This window comes from Gigantopelta aegis, chromosome 14, assembly GCF_016097555.1.
Source record: "Gigantopelta aegis isolate Gae_Host chromosome 14, Gae_host_genome, whole genome shotgun sequence".
Classification (NCBI taxonomy): domain Eukaryota; kingdom Metazoa; phylum Mollusca; class Gastropoda; order Neomphalida; family Peltospiridae; genus Gigantopelta; species Gigantopelta aegis.
In genome coordinates, this window is record NC_054712.1 from 6,533,737 (window position 1) to 6,557,388 (window position 23,652).

The window sequence follows — 23,652 nt, forward strand, 5'->3', positions numbered from 1 at the left end:
AACAAAAACAAAAAACATTCTCTAAAGAAGTCTTTCACCATACTAAATGGAAATTAGAATGGGGATCAACTATGTTTACTTTATAGGAGATTAAATTTTCGGTAAATTTAAAAGATATAATGAAAGATAATTTTGAATTAAAAGTAAAAGAAATGGAATGTACAATGAAAATATGGAGTGCGCGAAAATTACAGTTTTAGGCAGACCTAACTTTTAAAAACATTAATCACACCCAAAATAACAAACTTGCTAATTTCATTACCAACTCCATCTGAACAATTAGCAGAAAAATTAAATAAAAGACTTTACAGTTTTATATGGGAGTATAAACCAGAAAAAAATAAAAAGAGACTCTAATTCAAGACTATCAAAACGGGGGTTTAATAATTATTAATTGTTTAACCTATATAACTGCATTAAAATCAGCATGGACAAGAAAGCTACTTACAAATAATTCTTTTCTCTTCTATCACCTTGAATCTGATAAAGGGAAAATAAATGCGGACCGAAAACGTATTCGAATGTATTGCACAACATTACAAGAAAATAGTTTTGAGTACATAACGGATAGGAACCACTCACACAGGGTATCCACATCGCTAGCGTCGCACGATAAAACAACTGAAACAATTCCTATCAGTATTGTGTCGCCCGCTCGACTGCATCAATCTTTCGCGCCGTACACGTGCGGTTAGGATGCAGGACGCGAGCGATGCGAGCGGTTATTTTAGAAACCATTGATTTCACTTGCCGCATCCTAACCGCACGTTGTGTGCGACAGATAAATATGTCGTGTCCAACGCGTGCGAGAGAAAGAAAGAAATGTTTTATTTAACGACGCACTCAACACATTTTATTTACGGTTATATGGCGTCAGACATATGGTTAAGGACCACACAGATTTTGAGAGGAAACCCGCTGTCGCCACTACATGGGCTACTCTTTCCGATTAGCAGCAAGGGATCTTTTATTTGCGCTTCCCACAGGCAGGATAGCACAAACCATGGCCTTTGTTGAACCAGTTATGGATCACTGGTCAGTGCAAGTGGTTTACACCTACCCATTGAGCCTTGCGGAACACACTCACTCAGGGTTTGGAGTCGGTATCTGGATTAAAAAGCCCATGCCTCGACTAGGATCCGAACCCAGTACCTACCAGCATGTAGACCGATGGCCTAACCACTACGCCACCGAGGCCGGTTAACGCGTGCGAGGGATGCGGCAATTGAAATCAATGATTTCTAAAATAATCGCTCGCGTCCGTTTAGGATACAGCTTTAGTTTCCGAAAAGTGCACTTTTTGGAACCTGTTACCAGAAACACTGGGACACATATTTCATGACTGCCTCTATGTTAAAAAGCTATGGCAACATGTAGCAAACTGGATATACGACTCTAATAGCGAACAACTTAGTTTCAATAAAGATATAGTTATTTTGCGATTGCTGTATAATCAAACCGATAGCAATGTGGTAAACTAGTTGATTATTAATATACAATATTATATATATTCGACAAAAATGCAAAAACAGAAGCTAAACTTATAAGCATTACAAAGGGTATTGAAAAACAAATTAGAAATTGAAAAATGTATTAGATGCTGTCAAAAATCTCTGGGACAATTCGGCTACTTATGACTCGTCACTTTTAAAAATGTATTCATTTATTTATCGAATATTTGGTACAGGACATAAATAAATGTACGTATGATTTGTCCACGTAGCAAACACATACGATATATACTAGTATATTTCTGTTTATACGTACAAGTTGTATTTGGAGGGGTGGGGTGAGGTAGATGTCAGAAAAACATTTTTTTTTTTCCACCAATATAGTGCGTTCTTGTATGGCGGTCAGGGCCGGATTTAGACCTGGGGGGGGGGGGGGGGGGGAGGGGCGCCCGGGGCCCCATAACATAGAAATTAAACTACATGACATAAAAAAATTAACTAATTTTATAATTATTACATTTATATAAATTCGGCACTGATGACGGTTTTTGCCATATATACTGAATTCCACAAAAGGTTCCGATATTTATATAGTGGATACCCTAGCTGTGTGAGTGGTCCCTATCCGTTATGTACTCAAAATATGTTCGTGTAATGTTGTGCAATATATTCGATAACGTTTTCGGTCCGCATTTATTTTCCCTTTATCAGATTCAAGGTGGGTAACTTTTAGCGATCCCGTTTTGCAAATTTAATATGAGACATGTTGAGAGATCGCTCACTAGATTGGATTATAAACACTGTGGGTTGGGGTTGGGGGATGGTTGGGGCGCGAGAGAGAGAGCAAACAGAGACACACACAGATACATATAGGAAGGGCCCTCCTTCCTATATGAGGACGAAAATGTACGGTTGTTTTTTGTTCTACTCAATACAAAATAAAGAAGAAAAAAATCTGTCTTGTTCTCCCCACTATAGTCTGAGCGACACACACACACCTGCCCGATATCGTTATTACAGGAGTGGTCTAACGTTAAATGAAAAAAAAAGAAGACATGTTTTATTTAATGACGCACTCAACACATTTTATTTACGGTTATATGGCGTCAGACATATGGTTTAGGACCACATAGATATTGAGAGGAAACCCGCTCTCGCCACTTCATGGGCTCCTCTTTCCGGGAGTGTTCGAAACCCTAGTGGTATATGGGCACGTTAAATTGTTATCCATCTATTTTCCGATTAGCATCAAGGGATCTTTTATATGCACCATCCCACATACCACGGCCTTTGATATACCAGTCGTGGTGCACTGGCTGGAACGAGAAATAGCCCAATGGGCCCACCGACGGGGATCGATCCCACACCGACCGCGCATCGAGCGAAAGCTGTACCACTAGGCTACGTCCCGCCCCAACGTTAAACGAATACAATATCATCAGGCACGGCGGAAACAAGTAAACATTGGGGGGGAGAGAGAGAGAGAGAGAGAGAGAGAGAGAGAGAGAGAGAGAGAGAGAGAGAGAGAGAGAGAGAGAGAGAGAGAGAGAGAGAGAGAGAGAGAGAGAGAGAGAGAGAGAGAGGCTGACTGAGATCGAGGGCGCAAAGAAAACTTTCCCCCGTAAAATTTTGAAAACTAGATGTCCTAAAATGCAATTTCCTGCATTCTAAAAGTACAATTCATCTATGTCGTAAAATTTACTATCAATGATATGTTTTATTGAGAATTATTAAGGGGGGGGGGGGGTGCGCGCTAGTTCCCCCATTGCTCCGCCGTGATTGATGTTAGAAGACGACGATACCAGTAAATCTGTTCACACCATTCAGCCTCCTGAACACTCCAATGGTGTGTGTGTATATGTGTGTGTGTGTGTGTGTGTGTGTGTCTGTCTGTATCTGTGTGTCTCTGTTTGCTCTCTCTCTCTCTATGTGTGTGTGTGTGTCTGTGTGTATCTGTGTGTGTTTGAATTGAAAACGAGTCTATTAACATTGTACTTGTGTTTGTTTATAACATTATTATACAAGTTTTGAAAACAACAACAGTTCAACATGTTCGCAACAAATTTAATGAGTCGTCCATTAAACAAAAACAATACTTTGCTACGAAGTGATATTTCCGTACCATTTACTTTTCATTTAAAATAATTATTTTTTTTTTTTTTTTTTTACATTAACTGCTTGCTCTGGAGAAAAATCTTTACTGTCCAACCTAACCTACCCTTTACCATTGTGTTGGGTAAAGCCAATCAAATCATTTTTGTCATAGGGCTGTTTGTTCACCAGAAAAAACACAAAAAAACTCCTGTATGTACAGTATCATCATAAAATGGATGACTAAAATTTATACATCAACAAGCAAAACAGAAAATATAAAACAATTAACATTTTCATATACATGTTTTACAAGTAAGTGATATTAAGGGCTGTTCCATAGTGATCAAATGTGGGTTGGGGTGGGAGATGGGAAGAGTTGCATCATATTCATAATTATTATTATATTCCTTTTGGTTTGCCATATTATTTTCCCGCGAACCCCAGATTTTGTGTCGGAAGTGTAAGATTATTAAGTGGAATCCCAATATATCTAGACTAACCTCTATCACTGTTACAATTCCAGTGGAATATATATATATATATATATATATATAGAGAGAGAGAGAGAGAGAGAGAGAGAGAGAGAGAGAGAGAGAGAGAGAGAGTGAGAGAGTGAGAGAGAGAGAGTGAGAGAGAGTGAGTAATACATTTGCGTCTGTTAGATACCATTTATCTTACGAGTTGTTTTAAAATGTATCTAACGAGTGAAAGCAAGTTTGATACGTTTTTAAACAATGAGTTGTAAGATAAATGGTATCTAACAGACACAAATGTATTAATCCTTTTCGACGTAACGTTATGTACAGCCCTTTCACTTGTAGCTAACTTACGCATCACAGACAAATGATTGTCAGGTTAACTATATGTCACAGTGTAATCAATTTTGATTGTACTGTTTTTTCATTGGATGTATGGCATTGGTGAACTGGTCATCACCTAGGAGCAGCCAGTTGTATGTCTTGAAATTGTTAACATACATACATGTGTATATAAGTATGTGTTGTAACAGTGATAGATATATATACACCCCACCCAAGTTTCAATGCCTGCATACTATATTTACATCCGTCAGCCATATGACAACAGATCATCATAAAGTTACAGTTTTCATTCAAATTATTTTATGCATTATAATACAGGAACAGAACTTTTCATATTTGACTGCTTAACATCACTTTGAAGTTACAATAAAACAGTTTCCTTTATATATACTGAAAAACGAAATAACCTCAAATATTTATTTAGTTTTTAAAAATTGTATTTAAATTTATTTAGTTTTTTTTTAATCCCATTATTTTTCGTGTCTATTACAATTGTCAGTGTTTTGTGAACATTTTTCGGCCCATTTTGAATTAATTTTACCATCAAGCGAGCAATTTATCACTTGGCTATGTCCCGCCCAAACATTTTTAATGCGTCTACGGGTATTCTGAAGTACCTGTCTTAATGTTCACAAACTTGACACACATTTATTTACCATTAATCTTATTCTACATAAACTTTGTGAAATTTCTTTCATGCTAAAAAGAAAACAAGAAAAGCAAAAGCTGGAATCACACCTCTTCAGTGATCAGTGATACAGGTGTCTGGAGTCCACAGGTAAAAAATACCCCCCCCCCCCCCCCAAAAAAAAAAACCCCACAACCCAAACAATACCAGTGTTTCCAAACCCATACACACTTGTAATCTGACATAATATTATACTCTCCTGCTATAAGAATAATTTTACATACATGTATTTCCTCTATTTTACTGTTATGATTAATTTTCAGTGTACAAATACACATTCTATGAAAATATTGAATGCTAAATGATGCATCATGGATGAATACTGAATACATGAAAATGTTTCTTTCTTGTGTGACTTACTAATTAATACTAAAGTACACACACATGCACTCACAAACACACCAGTATGTGTGCGTGTGACTGTGGCTTCTTGTCCATTAGTCTGTCTAAAATCAGAAACACGCCTGTGTCTGTCTGTCTATGTGTATATGTGTCTGTTTGTCTTAAATCACAAACACACCTGTGTATGTCCACCTGTCGGTGTGAGTGTGTTGGTCTTACATCACAAACACACCTGTGTCTGTCCGTCCATCTATCTTAAATCACAGACACACCTGTGTGTCTGTCCATATGTCTATCTTAAATCACAAACACACCTGTGTGTGTCTGTCTGCCTGTCTTAAATTACAAACACACCTGTGTGTACCTGTCAGTCTGTCCGTGTGCCTGTTTTAAATCACAAGCACACCTCAGGGTCTGTCTATAATCACAAACACATCTGAGTGTGCCTGTCCGTGTGCACATCTTAAATCATAACGCTCCTAGAAATTCTTTCTCCACTGCCTCGGCGATCTCGTCGTCAACACTGCCAATGGAGTCATCACTGCAGCCCGACTCGCTGGACTGGTGTGGCGCGAACGCGTCCACGATTCCCTCGTACTTGAGCATCACCTCGTTCGCTGACTCGTAGCCTGTGTTGTTCTTCTCTCTGTTCTGCTCGTCCTCGCTCTCACCCGACGGGGACTCTGAGCGGGGTTTCTTCGCCTTCCACCCCAGGGGGAAGTCCCCCGCCAGGCTGTCCTCGCTCGAGTCGGACACGTCGCCGAGCACCTGTCTCCGGAGTCGCGCGTTCCGCTCGTCGTCGTCCTCCGAACTGTCTTCCCCCTCTGACTCGACCATCCCCTCCTCAACTTCCTTGTCCATCGATTCAATGTCCGCGTCGGAGAACACAAACAGCGGGTTGTACGTTTCAGCGAAAGAAGCTCTGTCCCTCTGTGATATCTTCTTCCTCTCAGAGCCTGACACCCTCTCCACACTGACTTTCGAAACATCATTACTGTTGTCCGCTTTCGTTTTTTTATTTGAATTGTTCTTTCTCAATTTCTTCGGTTTGTTTGAATTCTGTTCAGCATCATTTACTGGCACTTTTCGTTTCTTTTGTCCGGATTTTTTAAATGTGTTCACTTTCACGATCTCTGGTTTCGGACTGTCTTCCGGTGACTCTTTGACGGGAAACAATCTTTCGTCGACTCTTTCCCACCGTTCATTGCAAGTCCACAGCCAATCAGGGCTTACGACAGTCACGCCTTTCATTTTCTGAGCCTGCTTCACCTTGATGGTGCCCAGTTTCGCAGCCACCACATGGGTAATTGTCTCCCCTTTGCTGTTCTTCGTTCTTGGTACGAGAGATGTATGGACTGCGGCACCAAGAGATTTCGCTACAAGGTAAATCCGGGTTTGTTTCGGATCCTTATGAAGTGGGACAACTCCACTGAATACGATGTTGACACCTTTCAGAACCTTCCGTTTGACGTAGGGTATGACGTTTTTAATGCTTGGCAATGGTGTTATTTGATTGCTCTTGTTTTTCATCTGATCGTAGAGTTCGTAATACGCTCTGTGAATGCGTTTAAGAATTTCTTCCAAGTGCCACAAATAGTCGTCATCATCCTCCCATTCAATTTCTTCTTCCTCAACATCATTCTCTTTAGATTCATGATCTTCCATTTTTGACGACTTGTCGGAATACTTTTTCCAATTTCTCATCATCTTTTTTGTCATTTTCCGTATTTACTCTTTTCTCTTTTAAATCCATCTGTTCATCTTTCTTCACATCATCTTTTATTTTCCCATCTTCTAATTCCATCTGTTCGTGTTCAATTTCAGTTTCAGTTTCTATTTTTCCTGTATTAATTTTACTGTCTTCCAAATCCACATCCATCTCTGATTTTTCATTCTCTGAACATATTTTTTGGTCTTGCACTTTCCCACTAACGATATCATTAACACTTTCATCAACAGACTTTTCACAATAATTTAACTTTGCCAAATCACACTTCACAGAATTTTCTCTTTCAATCTGTGACTTATCTTCCACATCTTCAAGACTAGACGCAACATTTTCACTTTTTTCGTGTTCACTTGAACCCACGAGCTCAACTTGAGCTGTTGCTATAGAAACAGAAGATTCTGATTCTTTTTTATTCTTGAAATCTTTATCATTGTTGACATCATCGTTTCCAGTGACAGCATCAGGTTTGGTTTCCGCTGTGAGGTCGGTTTGAGAGGTCCGTCGAATGCGGTGGTAAACGGGAACGTTGTCGTTTTCAGTCTTGGTGAGACCCGGGGGCGCATTGATGTCGGCGGTGCCCTGGAAGAATCGGTACGGCTTCACGTGGATCAGGTTTGGACAGTTCTCCCACACGTCCTCGCGGTCGTCAATGATGCAAATCATCGAGTCACCACAAGGAAACAAAGATCTAGAACGAAAAAGAAACAAAAAAACCGTTGAATGATTTTTTTTTTAATGGTATCCTTTTACCTACTTTAACTAAGGCAAAAAAAAATTTTTTAAGCATGGATTGCACAGAAAAGGTGGGTATATTTGATACCGAAATAAGGGGCATATTTAAACTGAAATCAGAATGCACTTCCTAGTTCATGCGTGACAGCATTTTGGCTCCAAATGTGGTTTTACGTCATAACAAGAAAAGCCTGGCAAAAATCGACGTCATACCCGTGGGAAATTAAAAAAAACATCATATTGACGTGCGAGGTTCAAAACAGACGCGTGCGCTGACCAGAAACCAGAAATTTATTTTGTTTGGCCTAACATCTATTAGTATTAAAGAAAGCAATGGAAGTGGAATTAAAGATAACATTTGTTTTGTTTGGCCTAACATCTATTGGTATTAAAGAAAGCAATTGAAGTGGAATTAAAGATAACATTTGTTTTGTTTGGCCTAACATCTATTGGTATTAAAGAAAGCAATGGAAGTGGAATTAAAGATAACATTTATTTTGTTTGGCCTAACATCTATTGGTATTAAAGAAAGCAATTGAAGTGGAATTAAAGATAACATTTGTTTTGTTTGGCCTAACATCTATTGGTATTAAAGAAAGCAATGGAAGTGGAATTAAAGTTAACATTTGTTTTGTTTGGCCTAACATCTATTGGTATTAAAGAAAGCAATGGAAGTAGAATTAAAGATAACATTTGTTTTGTTTTTAACATCACTAGAACACGTTGATTGATTAATTAACATCGGTTACTGGACGTCAAACGTTTGGTCATTCTGACACATACATCGATTGATTAATTAATCATCGGTTACTGGACGTCAAACGTTTGGTCATTCTGACACATACATCGATTGATTAATTAATCATCGGTTACTGGACGTCAAACGTTTGGTCATTCTGACACATACATCGATTGATTAATTAACATCGGTTACTGGACGTCAAACGTTTGGTCATTCTGACACATACATAGATTGATTAATTAATCGTCGGTTACTGGACGTCAAACGTTTGGTCATTCTGACACATACATGGATTGATTAATTAATCATCGGTTACTGGACATCAAACGTTTGGTCATTCTCACACATACATCGATTGATTAATTAACATCGGTTACTGGACGTCAAACGTTTGGTCATTCTCACACATACATCGATTGATTAATTAATCATCGGTTACTGGACGTCAAACATTTGGTCATTCTCACACATACATCGATTGATTAATTAATCATCGGTTACTGGACGTCAAACGTTTGGTCATTCTGACACATACATCGATTGATTAATTAACATCGGTTACTGGACGTCAAACGTTTGGTCATTCTGACACGTACATCGATTGATTAATTAATCATCGGTTACTGGACGTCAAACGTTTGGTCATTCTGACACGTACATCGATTGATTAATTGTCATTCTGACACGTACATTGATTAATTAATCATCGGTTACTGGACGTCAAACGTTTGGTCATTCTGACACATACATTGATTGATTAATTAATCATCGGTTACTGGACTTCAAACGTTTGGTCATTCTGACACATACATTGATTGATTAATTAATCATCGGTTACTGGACTTCAAACGTTTGGTCATTCTGACACATACATTGATTGATTAATTAATCATCGGTTACTGGACATCAAACGTTTGGTCATTCTGACACATACATCGATTGATTAATTAACATCGGTTACTGGATGTCAAACGTTTGGTCATTCTGACACATACATGGATTGATTAATTAATCATCGGTTACTGGACGTCAAACGTTTGGTCATTCTGACACGTACATGGATTGATTAATTAATCATCGGTTACTGGACGTCAAACGTTTGGTCATTCTGACACGTACATGGATTGATTAATTAATCATCGGTTACTGGACGTCAAACGTTTGGTCATTCTGACACGTACATCGATTGATTAATTAATCATCGGTTACTGGACGTCAAACGTTTGGTCATTCTGACACGTACATCGATTGATTAATTAACATCGGTTACTGGACGTCAAACGTTTGGTCATTCTGACACGTACATCGATTGATTAATTAACATCGGTTACTGGATGTCAAACGTTTGGTCATTCTGACACGTACATCGATTGACACGTACATCGATTGATTAATTAATCATCGGTTACTGGACGTCAAACGTTTGGTCATTCTGACACATACATTGATTGATTAATTAATCATCGGTTACTGGACTTCAAATGTTTGGTCATTCTGACACATACATTGATTGATTAATTAATCATCGGTTACTGGACTTCAAATGTTTGGTCATTCTGACACATACATTGATTGATTAATTAATTAATCATCGGTTACTGGACATCAAACGTTTGGTCATTCTGACACATACATTGATTGATTAATTAACATCGGTTACTGGACATCAAACGTTTGGTCATTCTGACACATACATGTAGTCTTCAGAGGAAACCTGTTATATTTTTCTATTGGTAGCAAGGGATCTTTTATATGCACTATCCACACAGCCAGGACAGCACATACCATAGACATTGATATATATTAGTCTTATGGCAGGAATGAGAAATAGCCCAATGGGCCGACCGACTGGGATCAATCCAAAGATGTCTACGGCATCAGAAAGGTTAACCCTGCAGAAATTTTTATGCGTAACCGAGTTTGTTTACTGCCCAGTAGCTGATAGTCGATATGGGTCCACCATGAGGTTTTCAGGGCTGGAACGTAATAATTTGTCACCCATGGCATTTTAATATTTAAATTGCTGTGGGTGAAACAAGCTAGGGACAAGAGTCTCTACCTAATGAGCTAGTATTAAACAAGCTATGGAAAATACTACGGCCTTAAACAAAAATGTGTGTTTCAGGTTTCATCCTTGAAAAAAATTTAACTTTTTTTTTAATTGAATCAAACCGAGAAACTAATCAGCCGAGGTGTTCCAAATCATGTTTTCTGATTTATCTTTTTTATTATTATTATTTTTTTTTGCTTCAAAAAATGTCAGGGTCACTACATAAAATTAGGGTAGGTCGGGAAATCAAAAACACCCATATTTGTTTTCAGGCCTAAGTAATGTCTCCCATAATGACACCCTAGCACACTGTTTTAAAACACTAAATAAGACGAGTCCATACTTCAAGTTAGCCGTTTTTGTGCAGGCATCAAAACATTCGTCCCTGGACAGGATACGATGAGAGAAATATCTTCCGTCGGGATCAAGAAACTTGGCGATGGTGTGAGCGTACATGCGATTTCCAAACGTACAGATGTGAAGCTCGAACAACTTGGATATCGTCTCCAGAAAGTGAGCCGTATTGGGGCGGAATTTCGTGTGATACCACATGAGACTTGGCCCGTGTCTTAGTTGAAAGTGAAACACATCCTAGAAAAAAGAAAGAGGTTTTTCATTCTTACTATTTTTAAGACTATCAGTCCTGTGAAACTAGAGATGGTGTATACAGTCAAAACATCTGGTTATAATACACTTATATTAAAAATGAGCCATTAAAGGTACCACTTTCCTGAGTTAATATTTTAGGGAAGGGGTTGTCGTAGTTATATTTATGGGTCATAATTTGGTTGGTATATTGCAGACGGTATTTATAGCCACATACAGTTACATTATTGTCTATATATATATGACTTGCAAACCAAGATATTATATCTTTCACTACACAAAAATAGATAAAATTATATATATTAATTTGAGAATTAATAGGTGCAGATTTAGCTCAGTAGGTCGAGCCCTTGCTCAAGGTGTTTGAGCCACAGGATCAAACTACCTCAGTTGATCCATTCAACTGATTGGGTTGTTTTCTCTCATTCCAATCAGTGCAACACTACTGGTCATGGTATGTGCTTTCTTGTCTGTAGGAAAGTGCATAAGAAAGATCCTTTACTGCATTAGGAAAAATTGTAGCAGGTTTCGTCTGATGCCTACGTGTCACAATTATCAAATGTTTGACATCCAGTAGCCAATGATTAATTAATCAATGTGCTCTAAACAAACAAACTGTTTTCGAGGATTAATAATCAAAGATTTAGAATAGATTAATTAATAATTAAATATTTAGAATAGATTAATTAATAATTAAATATTTAGAACAGATTAATTAATAATTAAATATTAGGTATAGAATATGCAGGGTTTTCCTTCCTGTAATGTGACATTTTCTATTTTCAACCCTCAAAACCAGGAACATCTTGTGATGGCACTTTAAGCACCCCCCCCAAGTTTGTCTCTGGTCTGACTAAAGTTACAGAATTGATGCGGCGATACAGTTTTTTTTTAAAACATAGATTGCACAGAAAAGGTGGGTATATTTGATAACAAAATAAGGGTCATATTTATATTGAAATTTGAATGCATGTCCAAATTCAAACACAATGGCATTTTGGCTCCAAATGTGGTTTTGCATCGTAGCAAGAAAAGCATGTCGAAAAACTGACGTCATACCGTGGGGGGTGGGGTGGGGTGGGGGGAGAATGTTGAACTGCTATGGTTAATATTGGTGCATGCGCTGACAAGAGACCAGAAATTTATTTTGTTTGGTTTAACCTTGAGGTTTGGTGGAATGTTGTCATTGGTGGTGTGAATCAGAGTCTGGTCAAGGTCGACAAGCAGCACGAGTTTGCGGTGCATCAGCAGTCGGTTCTCGTCCTCCCGGCCCAGTTCTAACGCCTCCTGCAAGCAAAGGAATAATCACTTTATTACAGACACACCAGCACATTCATTTATTACTTAGTGTTTTCCCTAGCTTGTTTTAACATGGTGCAGCACCATGCCTCAGCAGTCTAGCGCCATCTTGCCTTAATCAGTGCCATGCCGCACTGAGATTAAAAACACCTTTTTCAATAATTAATTCTAAAATTGCCTTGATGAAACACTAAAAAAATAGATTATTAATTAATAAAAATATCTCTGTTATATATTTTCCATTCATTTATTAACGCAAGAACATTAATTACATTTGTTTATTTAAAACCAAAAAAAATGTCTTTAATGCAAAAAAAACAGTGGTGAAAATGCCCCCAAAGTGTTGTGTCTACCATGCCTTGCCAAATTTATAGGGAAACCACTATTATTCATCATCTATTGGATGTCAATCATTTGGTAATTTTTCCATGTGTTATATGCACTTTGTCACGGACAGGACATCAAATACCATGGCCACGAAAAATACCTCTGGAGTGAAGTTTTTTTCACCGTCATGTCTTTATTTTTCACTGTCATGTCTTTATTTTTCACATAGAATTATTTGTTAATAATCAGTAAACCATAAAATACTCAGGTTTTAATTAAAAACTATGTCATGTGACCTGGCGGCCATCTTTAATTTGTGATATTTCCTCCTAAGAATAGAACCCAAATTGCACTGAAATCTTTTTTCAAAAATGTCATTAAAATTGGACGAATATGATAAAGGTAAGTATTGCATTTTGTTTCTAAGATCTTAATGGTAATTCCCAAACAATACAAATTAATAAATTTGGAATAGATTTTTATGAATAAAAACTTGAACTTATAGCATGACCTCATTGCGTCAGTTACCTTTTAAAGCTTAATTTTAATACTGACCTCCTACAGTGCTACCATATATTATTTTTTTTTATATTCTCTTAGTTGTGCCTTGGTTATACAACATAATAATCTAAGTGGGAACACCAAGAATTAAAAAAAATTGTTAACTGACGTAACTCCCCCAGTCGGTAACTGACGCAACACATTAACACATACATTATTTTCCATTGTTATATTTCTTGGAGGCATAATGTATGGTTGTGAAATGTGTTAATTCCCAAACTAGAGTGAGTGCTATAAAAGAATTTAACTATAAGTTTTATAATTTTCTTGACCTTTGTTTATTATCACATCTGTGTAAAACTATAATAAAAAAAATAGTTTTCAAGAACTGCAAATACTGTCACTCCTTAGAAATTAATCTAAAGATGTCTATTTCACTAAAATAAAATAATCATGACTCAGTGAACACTGTTTTTAAATAGATACATGTATGTAGATGATAGCAGTTTCACAAGAATCAATGCATATACCCTTATACCTCAAAATATATATTGTATAGCTTTTGACGTCAGATGCACACAGAATTTGTTTCATTAGATATATTGTATAGCTTATGATGTCAGAGGTAGATATTGTTTCATTAGCTTAGGTTAATATATGTACAACACCGTTTATTGTAAACAGTATCTATAATGTTCAATAATAATTATCGGTAACACAAATTTAAAATTGCAGTTTCATACATGTAGTGGCAAGTCACTTATTTTGCTATTTTTACATTTATTTATGATAAATAACTAAACATTAGATAATTTCATACATAATCTTTCATAATTAACTCAGAAAAATCAATCAACATTACACCTTACTGCCACAGTGGTTTCCCATGAATTCTTAGCTAAAATTGTAAAGTACATAAACAGTTTGCATCAGTTATTCAACAAAACAGCCAATCCTTTGACATTGTACAATTGCAACTCAAATTAAAAATGTGATTTCACGCAATTAACTGTTGGTCACCTGAAATGAATTTTGTAATGATATAATTCTTTTTTACCTGTAAATGAAGTTATTTGTAATATTTTATGGGCATGTAACTTAATTCAAGAATAATCTTTACATTTCAAAAGATAAATAAAATAATAATAATAATTTTTAGAAATATATTATGCAACTATGAGATTGCCCCTTTAATAGTTCTAAATAGCAAATGTCCTTTCATTTGATAAATTGGTTACTACTAAAAATATCCCATGTTGCTAATGTTTTTAGTAGAATACCTGTACCTCCCAAGATAGCAACCTAGAGAATGAACGAGAATCAAGCACATTTGAACGAAGACAGAAAGAGGTTGGAGAGGAAAAAAACAGAGAATAGTGAAAAATTGAGCTAGAAATCAAACGAAAAAAAAATGAGACAGGACAGCATGCCGAGAATAAAAAAACCCAGATTTTAAAGAAAGAATATGGGTTATTTACAATATCTGCCTTATTCCCATCGATTTCTTATGAAACATTTGGTTCGATTCAGTCATATGGTAATGTCATAAGAAAGTGAATGCAGTATATATACCGGTATATACTTGGAAATTGCGAAAAACCCCAAATCATTACACTTCAAATCAAGATGTAAATTTAAACGTAAACTGTTATATCATTGTGGAGGCATGTGTGCAGAACATTTTGAAGGGAGTGGGGATTTAAACTGGCATCGAGGGTGCAACTGCCCAAGTTACTGGGGGGGGGGGGGGGGGAGGGGGGAAAAATTGTGAGAAGCTGTCCTAAAATGCAATTTCTTGCATTCTACAAGTAAAATTCATCATGACAAATGCATGTATATACATATTAAAATAATAATAAAATTCATCATGACAAATGCATGTATATACATATTAAAATAATAATAAAATTCATCATGACAAATGCATGTATATACATATTAAAATAATAATAATAATCCATCATGACAAATGCATATATATACATATTAAAATAATAATAAAATTCATCATGACAAATGCATGTATATACATATTAAAATAATAATAAAATTCATCATGACAAATGCATGTATATACATATTAAAATAATAATAAAATTCATCATGACAAATGCATGTATATACATATTAAAATAATAATAATAATTTGCTTTGAGCAGGGATAGCATTGGAAAATGGGGGGGGGGGGGGGGGGGGGGGGGGGGGGGGGGGGGGGGGGGGGGGTTGACCCCCAACCCACCACCCTGAACATGCCCCATTATTAGGTTTTTTTAATTCCCTTTAAGATTTATGTATTTCTTACAATTTAGATGAACCAGTTGCCAAAGACAAATGTTTTATTTTTAAAATATGTTCTTATTAGTTTTTATGATTCACAGATGTTGCGTCACTTACTTTTAGTGTTACGTCAGTTACCCATTAATAAAAAAAATCCTTGTAGAAAACTTAGTTCTCTTGTTCTAGTGACCATAGATTACCTGTGCACGACACATTTCTATATATACCTGAAAACTTGATACTTCAGATTCAGATAATTTTGGCAAGTTCAAAGACATGTCAAATAAAAGTTACTTTTTGTGTTGCGTCAGTTACCCACACTTCATTTGTGATTGTAGTTGCGATGAGATTGTACGCAGTGAAATTTTCTTTTCATATGACTTTGTCACAACATGTTTATTTCAATCAAAAACATTCTTAAGAATTTTATTGAATACTTTAAAAAACATGTCTGAATGTTGCGTCAGTTACCATGGAATTGCCCTATACCAGTCGTCGTTCACAGGTTGGTACAGAAGAAAACAAAACAATCACAGAACGGGTCCTCTGAGATTGTTCGATCCTATGATACAACCACTTCGGGCAAGTGCTCTACCAACTGAGCTACATCCCGCCTCCTATTGCTTAAATTAAGGAAAAGACACAAAAATTAGACCGATCCCTTAGAATATCTTAAACTATGGCATGGCACAATATTTCACATGAACCATTGATCTATCTTTGCCTAATTATGCAAATTTATACGCACAACCAGTTAGTTATGCAGTGAACCATTATGTCATAAACTGAAAGTTTCAAACTGCAGGACTGTGGAAACTTTATTCATGTATTCAAAGATAGTATTGGGTTTTTTAAATTTTTGGTACATTTATTGCCTGATCTTCAACATATTAGCACTATTATTGTAAAATCAGAAAACAATAAGGCTGTGATGAAAACAGTTTATTATATAAAGTTGATCTTTGATAGTGGACATTAGAGCTGCAAAGAATACACAAGTGGCAAATACGATACGTATTATGAATATAGGGTCTCGAATACGAATAAATATTAACGAATACCAATAATTACAGTGAATCTACCAATACTGTACTACTGATTTGCTGAATGAAGCAATCCACTAGTGAAAAGTCAAAAATAGCATTTAAATAGTACGATGTGTTTAACATTAAAATTTGAAATATGAGACGTTGGAAATTAAATAATTTTCATTGTTAATAACAATTAACTACATTATACAGAGGATATACCAGTTTTTGTTAAATTGAAAACATTGTGTGACTGACATAATTTGGTCATCGTGAGTACGTTGGTTAGATGTAGATAGATAGTAGACTGCTTAAAATACTTGTGTGTACATGCAGCTTGCAAACTGTGGTCTTTCTAAATTCATATATTAATAATAGTAATTAAAAAAAAACCCAAAAAAAACCCCAAAACACACACACAAATATATTCAGTTCTTTGGGTACTGAATAATGAATATGTATCACAGATAGCCTGTATTCATTGCACCGAATACATGATTGAATCGTTGCAGCTCTAGTGGACATAGTGATGAAAAAATTACATTTTTGAATACATCCCAGTGAACACATTATCTCTATTTTTGGCGGTATGTGTGTGTTCAAATGATGTGTTACTCTGAATTACTGTGTACCTGTTCACTGACTCGAAGCTCAGGAATGCTGTGAACCATAGCGACAGATGCCGTAACTTTCTTCACCGAGTCTTTCAGATCACCAGCCAGACCAAATTCACTTTAAAAAAACAAAGAAAAAGGATCAAGTACCATGTTTGTGTTGAATAATATAATGTGTGTATAACATATATAGCCAGTTTCAATTAGTCTTAATCAAACAAAATACAATAGAATAGAGCTTATATATGCTCATCCTCAATTTCAATATACCAGCCCGATTCCCAAAAGCAGGACAATGCATACCACTGTACATTTAATGGTACCGTAGCCTAGACAACATGTTATGGTAGCTTGAAATTTTATAACACCCAATGGCTGATGTATTTTCGTGCTAGGGTGTCGTTAAATATTCATTCATTCATTCATTCATTATTAATCATCGGCTATTGGATGTGAAACATTTCATAATTTTGACATATAGTCTTTGAGAGGAAGCCGCTACATTTTCCCATTAGTAGCAAGGGATCTTTTACATACACCATCCCAGATAGGATAGCACATACCATGGCCTTTGATATACCAGTCATGGTTCACTGACTGGAACGAGAAATAGCCCAACGGGGATTGATCCTAGACCGACCACACAGTGAGAGCTTTACTACTGGTCTACATCCTGCCCCCAATGAATGCCAGACAACTCGGCCCGGTGGACAACTCGGCCCACGTCGAAGACAGCTCGGCCCAGAGTTCTGAGACAACCCGGCCCACCGCGAGACAACTCGGCCCAGAGTCCAGAGACAACTCGGCACATGGACAATCTTGTCTATTGTTGAACAAGTGTTGTTTTTTAAATTAAAGTATTCTCACAGAAATAAAAGAATTTGTTTTTTGTTAAATTGATAAATTGCTGATCCATTTATCTTTGAAGATAGTTTCCGCTGTTCGAATAATTTGTTTTTGTTCTACAGTCGGTGACCTAAACATTGGAGATGATCCCAGAAAAAACATGCAAAAGTTATTTATCGTTGTAACAACACTGACTTTTATCTTTTGTTGGACGTTTTATTTCTATGTTCTTTTGGTGATTGGTGTTTTATTTCTTTATTATAACTATTTATGTATATGTGTTCTGTTGGTTTTTTGGCGTACATATGTGCGTATGTATTTAATGTGGGAATTTGGCAAATGATGTCTTTTGCGTTATTTCTATAGTACAATACTTCTAGAAACCCATCCGACACTACGATATGCGCCTACGACATACACAATTGTCATTCTTAATGGTGACCATATAGTTAGCGGCATCTATCAGTATAATGCATTATTATTACTATAGTACAATACTTCGACACTACGACATGGCCAACTATCATACTTAACACGCATATAATGTGTCACAGCATCCCCCGTCTATCAGTCTAATAACTCGGCCCCGTGGCCGAGTTGTCTGGGCCGAGTTGTCCCCCGGTCCGAGTTGTCTGGTCCCCCCCCCCCCCACAACTACATCCAGTCTGCTGTACATACATATATACAAACCTTCTAAGATCTGCGCCACATTCTGCACACATGTCTTTCATGATGGTCGGGTGACTGCACAGCTCTGCAGCACACGCTTTGATCTTCAACAACACATCACTGCAAGAAAAATATTTTAAATTAATTTAATAGTTTAAAATTATATGTATTTATCCTATAACTTACAAATGAAACTATATCATAAACCCATTTGATAGTTGGTGTATTAACCCTGTTAATATACTTATTTCTGTCAATGGGTTACTTGTTTCCAAGCCACCACATGTGACCTGGACACCTAAGCGTAATGTTTGATAAGATTTGGTTATATATGTAACGGGGTAAAAATATATAACACTGTATGTATATATGTTTTATTTTATTTGCTACTTATTTTATAATATTTTATTAATGGGTTATTTCGTTTGTTTTTAGGATATTCGTCGTAGAGAATACCCTATTAGACAACGCCCTAACCTTTCTTTCCGGTCAAATTGGAGTTTAGCCAATGATATTTTATTCTGGTGTCATGTGACATTGGTCACGGCTAGTCCGTGCCACATTCACATTGAACAGCAAGCCATCAACACACGACATAATTCTCAACTATTTCTTGATTATTTTTTCATCTTTTCTGCGACGGTTACACAGGATGAGGAATTGTCATTAATACTCGGCAACCAGTTCGGTCCATAGCCCACAGCCAAGGACCTTTATTTGACGGTTGCCAAATAAACCGAATCCTACCCAGCATTGTTGTTGTCTTTCTGATTTGAGGGATTTAACCCAAATGCTACATATATATACATTTGTGGCAATCATGGCACCATATGTATTATCAATGATGGCAACTTAAGAACAGCAATTTACTAAATATTGAATTAAAATATTATTTTATTAGTGTTATAGGATAAACAGAATTTACTTCTTGCGTTTCTTAATATAAAATGTCAAAATACAGGTGTCATCCCAGTAGATTAAAAATGATAATTTTATTAAATACAGAATGTCATACACAGAAGTGGAATTTAAGTAAATTTATTTGTGAATCACTTAGAATTCGGAAAGTATTCTGTAATAGCTAATTCAAGTCATTTGGTTAGTATGCATAGATATTATGATTGGTCTTCATATTTCATAAGTATGTGTTGACATCTGCACTACTCTTCTTGTAACAGGTTGGTCAACCCTAACAATGAAATAAATAAATTAAAAAAATTAAATAATATAAAATGTCACGTCTCGATGCTTTGCCTAGATAAATACCTATTAACTTGGTTGACATTTTTCATATTGAAAACACTCATGATGAATCCTCTATAATATAGTAATAACATTCTTTCTCTTTCTTTGTTTTTTTCCACCTGCAATTTATGTTAACTTGTTGGGAGTAACATTCAATGCCAATTCTAGTGACTGTGTTATTGAGTGATGAAAATCAATCCCATGCATTACTCATTTTTATGACGTTTACTTTCTTTTATCAAGTTATGGTCAAGGCAAGTGTTATACCCAGGAGATGCAGTTTCCCCTTCCTCTACTTCCACACTTTCTACAACAGCATTGTCTGGCGCTCTTAATCGTTGTTGTTTTCCGGCGGTAGGTCCCTGCTCTGCTTCATATAAACCTAATAAAATGCCTTTGGATATTTTGCTTCCATTTTTCACTTTCCATTTTAATATTTTAACATTTGATTTTCCCGGAACACGAATTTGCCTCTCTTCCCCTTCCATCTTGGATTATGATCCCGCACAGAATGTGTCCGTGACAAATTTTATGAAGTACCGTCATGAAATGTAAACTACGGTCAGTACGACTCCGTAGTAGCAACTCTTACATACTACACACCTACTACTTGTCGAAATATATCTTGGATAAAATGAAATGATATATTTTGTCAATGTAACAATATAATGAAGTCAATGTAATTCGAAAATGTATCACAGTAAAATGGGATGCAGACGATCCGTCCTCTGGACATTTCGTCCACAGACGATTCGTCCACCGTACATTTCGTCCACGTACATTTCGTCCACAGGCAAAAATTACCTTTGGACAATTCGTCCACTAGGTTTATTTTAATATATATTCCTTGCACGGCACCAATACAACAACAACAAAAAATTATATATATATATATAACTTATTTGATATGGTAGATATTTTTTTTTTTTTTTTTAAATCGTTGTGTTTGATATCCCGAGGGTGGTATGTATGTCTTTATGTATGTTCACAAAATATTGTGCAAGCATGCTTGTTGTGGACACAAACGTTCGACTTTGGCAAGGCAATGTATCCAAATAAAAACAATATACTCAGGAAAATAAATTAATACCAATCCAAAAGCCCCTAAATAATATTGACTAATTAATATTTTTCATTCATAGGTATTCAACAGTCTTCTGGAAAAAATGCAACAACAGCCACAAGTGAGACGTGTCGTGTCTGATTTTGAAGCGGCTACCTGGGCTGCGATACGCGCCGTACTACCACATGTTGAATTGAAAGTATGTTAACTATTTAGTATTATAATTATAATTTTACTGTCATCATTTTACGATTTGTTTACATTTTAAATTTTTTAAAATTTTATAATGTTTGTTTCGGGTTTTTATTTATATATATTTCACATTTTTGTTTGACGTTTTTCTTTTTAGGGGTGCTTATTTCACTGGACCCAGGCGGTTTTCAAAAGGATCAGACAAGAAGGACTGGAAAAATCGTACCATGACAAGGGACGCACATACGTATTCCTGAAACAAGTTCTGTCTCTGCCTTATTTGCCAGCTGAGGATATTGAGGAGCAAGTTCGAGCGACTTTGCGCTGTTCCGGAAATCCCGCCAAAGGTGGAGAACGTTCTTGCATACATGAAAAGAACATGGTTCAGAAGTAGCGTATGGAAGGTGGAGAATTGGTCCATTTTTGGATTGCCAGTAAGTACATGTTTAGTATTGTTGTTGTGTTGTCCATGACTAATTTGTTATATATTTAGTTATTTTTATTAGTAGTGGTGGTAGTAGTAGCAGTAGTAGTAGTTTTTATTATTATATCTACATGGTGTGCTTTTTCACATTCAGATTCGAACTAACAACAACACAGAAGGCTGGCATCGGAGAATCAACGCAAGGGCTACCAGAGATGGAATCCAGTTTTACTTGTTGGTTCCTCTCCTTCTACGCGAAGCGAAGTTAGTCAAAATGACGATGGAGCGAGTTAGCGACGGACGGCTTGGACGTCTACAGAGATCCAAGCAGAGGACGAGGCAGGGGGAAGTTTTCCAAATATGGACACAATACCATGATGGTGAAATTTCTGCCAAACACCTTCTTCGAGCTATTGGACATTTGTTGTAGCATAGGCTGAAACGCAATGTCATATGTTATGACTGATAATTTAAATTAAATTGAAATGAAAAGACATGGTTTTTTGCTTTGTTTGTTTGTTTATTCAAAATGTTATTATTAATATTGTTACCTTGCTATTATATGAAGTTTACCTATTGAAGTGGGTCGGTGGTCTCAGAAAAGTTATTACTTTTCTTAATGCCAAATTACAACGAAAAACAAATTGATCTGATCTGGTCTGATCTGCCTACGAAAAGAAGATGCAAGTTGTGTGTGTGTGTGTGAGAGAGAGAGAGAGAGGGGGGATGGGAAGAACGGAAATCGGGTACAAACGAATCGTCGGTGGACGAAATGGACACGGCCAGTTAATAAATATTTTGAAAGTGTCATTGATTTGTGGTCGTAATTTATATTTCTTTGATAAAGCAAACCACTTAATAATGATAATAATCAACTACACTGTCAAAGAAATAATTATTTATAGTTATATAGTAAATTCTGTAATTGAGTGGACGAAATGTCCGATGTGGGTGGACGAAATGTACGTGGACGAAATGTACGGTGGACGAATCGTCTGTGGACGAAATGTCCAGAGGACGAATCGTCTAGAAAGCAGTAAAATCTAACCCTAACCGTAACCTAAATTATGTTGTCGACGGCTGTTCTGTCACGTAAACCGAATATTTGTGTCTCTCTAAAGCTTTATTTCATGTTATATATATATATTTAAACAAATAATTTGTCCATTTTATATTTATATCATATGTTCAATGGTATGATATAAATATAAAATAGACAAATCATCAATATATATAACATGAAATAAAGCTTTACAGAGACAGAAATATTCGAATTATATGCCACGATATGGAATAGGAGAATAATTGTATACAATTTGCATTAAAGGCATATTGTCACAGACCACTGACCTATTTAATGGTCTAACAAAGTATTACCTGAACAAATATAATTTGATTTGTCCCTAAATGTACTTTATTCAACCATCTCCATAACCACCATACTCCATTTATTAATGACATTTTGAAAAAACAAATTGAATTATGGCAATGACCCATAATTCAAAAACTAAAATTGCCGAGAGGGATGACATGGATTTCACTCCATCATGGTTCAGTTACGGTGATGCGATAACTAGATTTGGTTTACAACAAATAATGTAATTATTATTTATTATTCATTTTTAGAGAAATAAGGTCCTTAAATCTGTGACAGTATGCCTTTAAAATATCCGAGCGTAAACCAGAAAAACTGTGATTCGGGTGCGGTACTATGTTAAAGTCGGATATAGGAAAAAATGTCAACAGTCAGATTATACATTATTGGTACAAAAAGAGAGAGAGAGAGAGAGAGAGAGAGAGAGAGAGAGAGAGAGAGAGAGAGAGAGAGAGAGAGAGAGAGAGAGAGAGAGAGAGAGAGAGAGAGAGAGAGAGAGAGAGAGAGAGAGAGAGAGAGAGAGAGAGAGAGAGAGAG

General features: G+C 36.2%; 2 protein-coding genes across 2 annotated transcripts; one reads left to right on the forward strand and one right to left on the reverse strand.

Moving 5' to 3' along the window:
• Positions 1-5,156: 5,156 nt before the first annotated feature.
• Positions 5,157-20,549, reverse strand: LOC121388797 (RNA polymerase II subunit A C-terminal domain phosphatase-like). The gene is given in 7 exon segments (XM_041520299.1): positions 5,157-7,050; positions 7,052-7,813; positions 10,993-11,240; positions 12,417-12,542; positions 17,320-17,419; positions 18,838-18,936; positions 20,329-20,549. Coding segments are annotated over 7 exon segments (2,742 nt in total). The 3' UTR covers positions 5,157-5,864.
• Positions 20,550-21,629: 1,080 nt separating this feature from the next.
• Positions 21,630-22,762, forward strand: LOC121389461. The gene is made up of 2 exons (XM_041521098.1): positions 21,630-21,750; positions 21,895-22,762. The coding sequence occupies exons 1-2, from the start codon at positions 21,685-21,687 to the stop codon at positions 22,168-22,170; spliced, it is 342 nt and encodes a 113-aa protein (XP_041377032.1). The 5' UTR covers positions 21,630-21,684; the 3' UTR covers positions 22,171-22,762.
• The last annotated feature ends 890 nt before the right edge of the window (positions 22,763-23,652 follow it).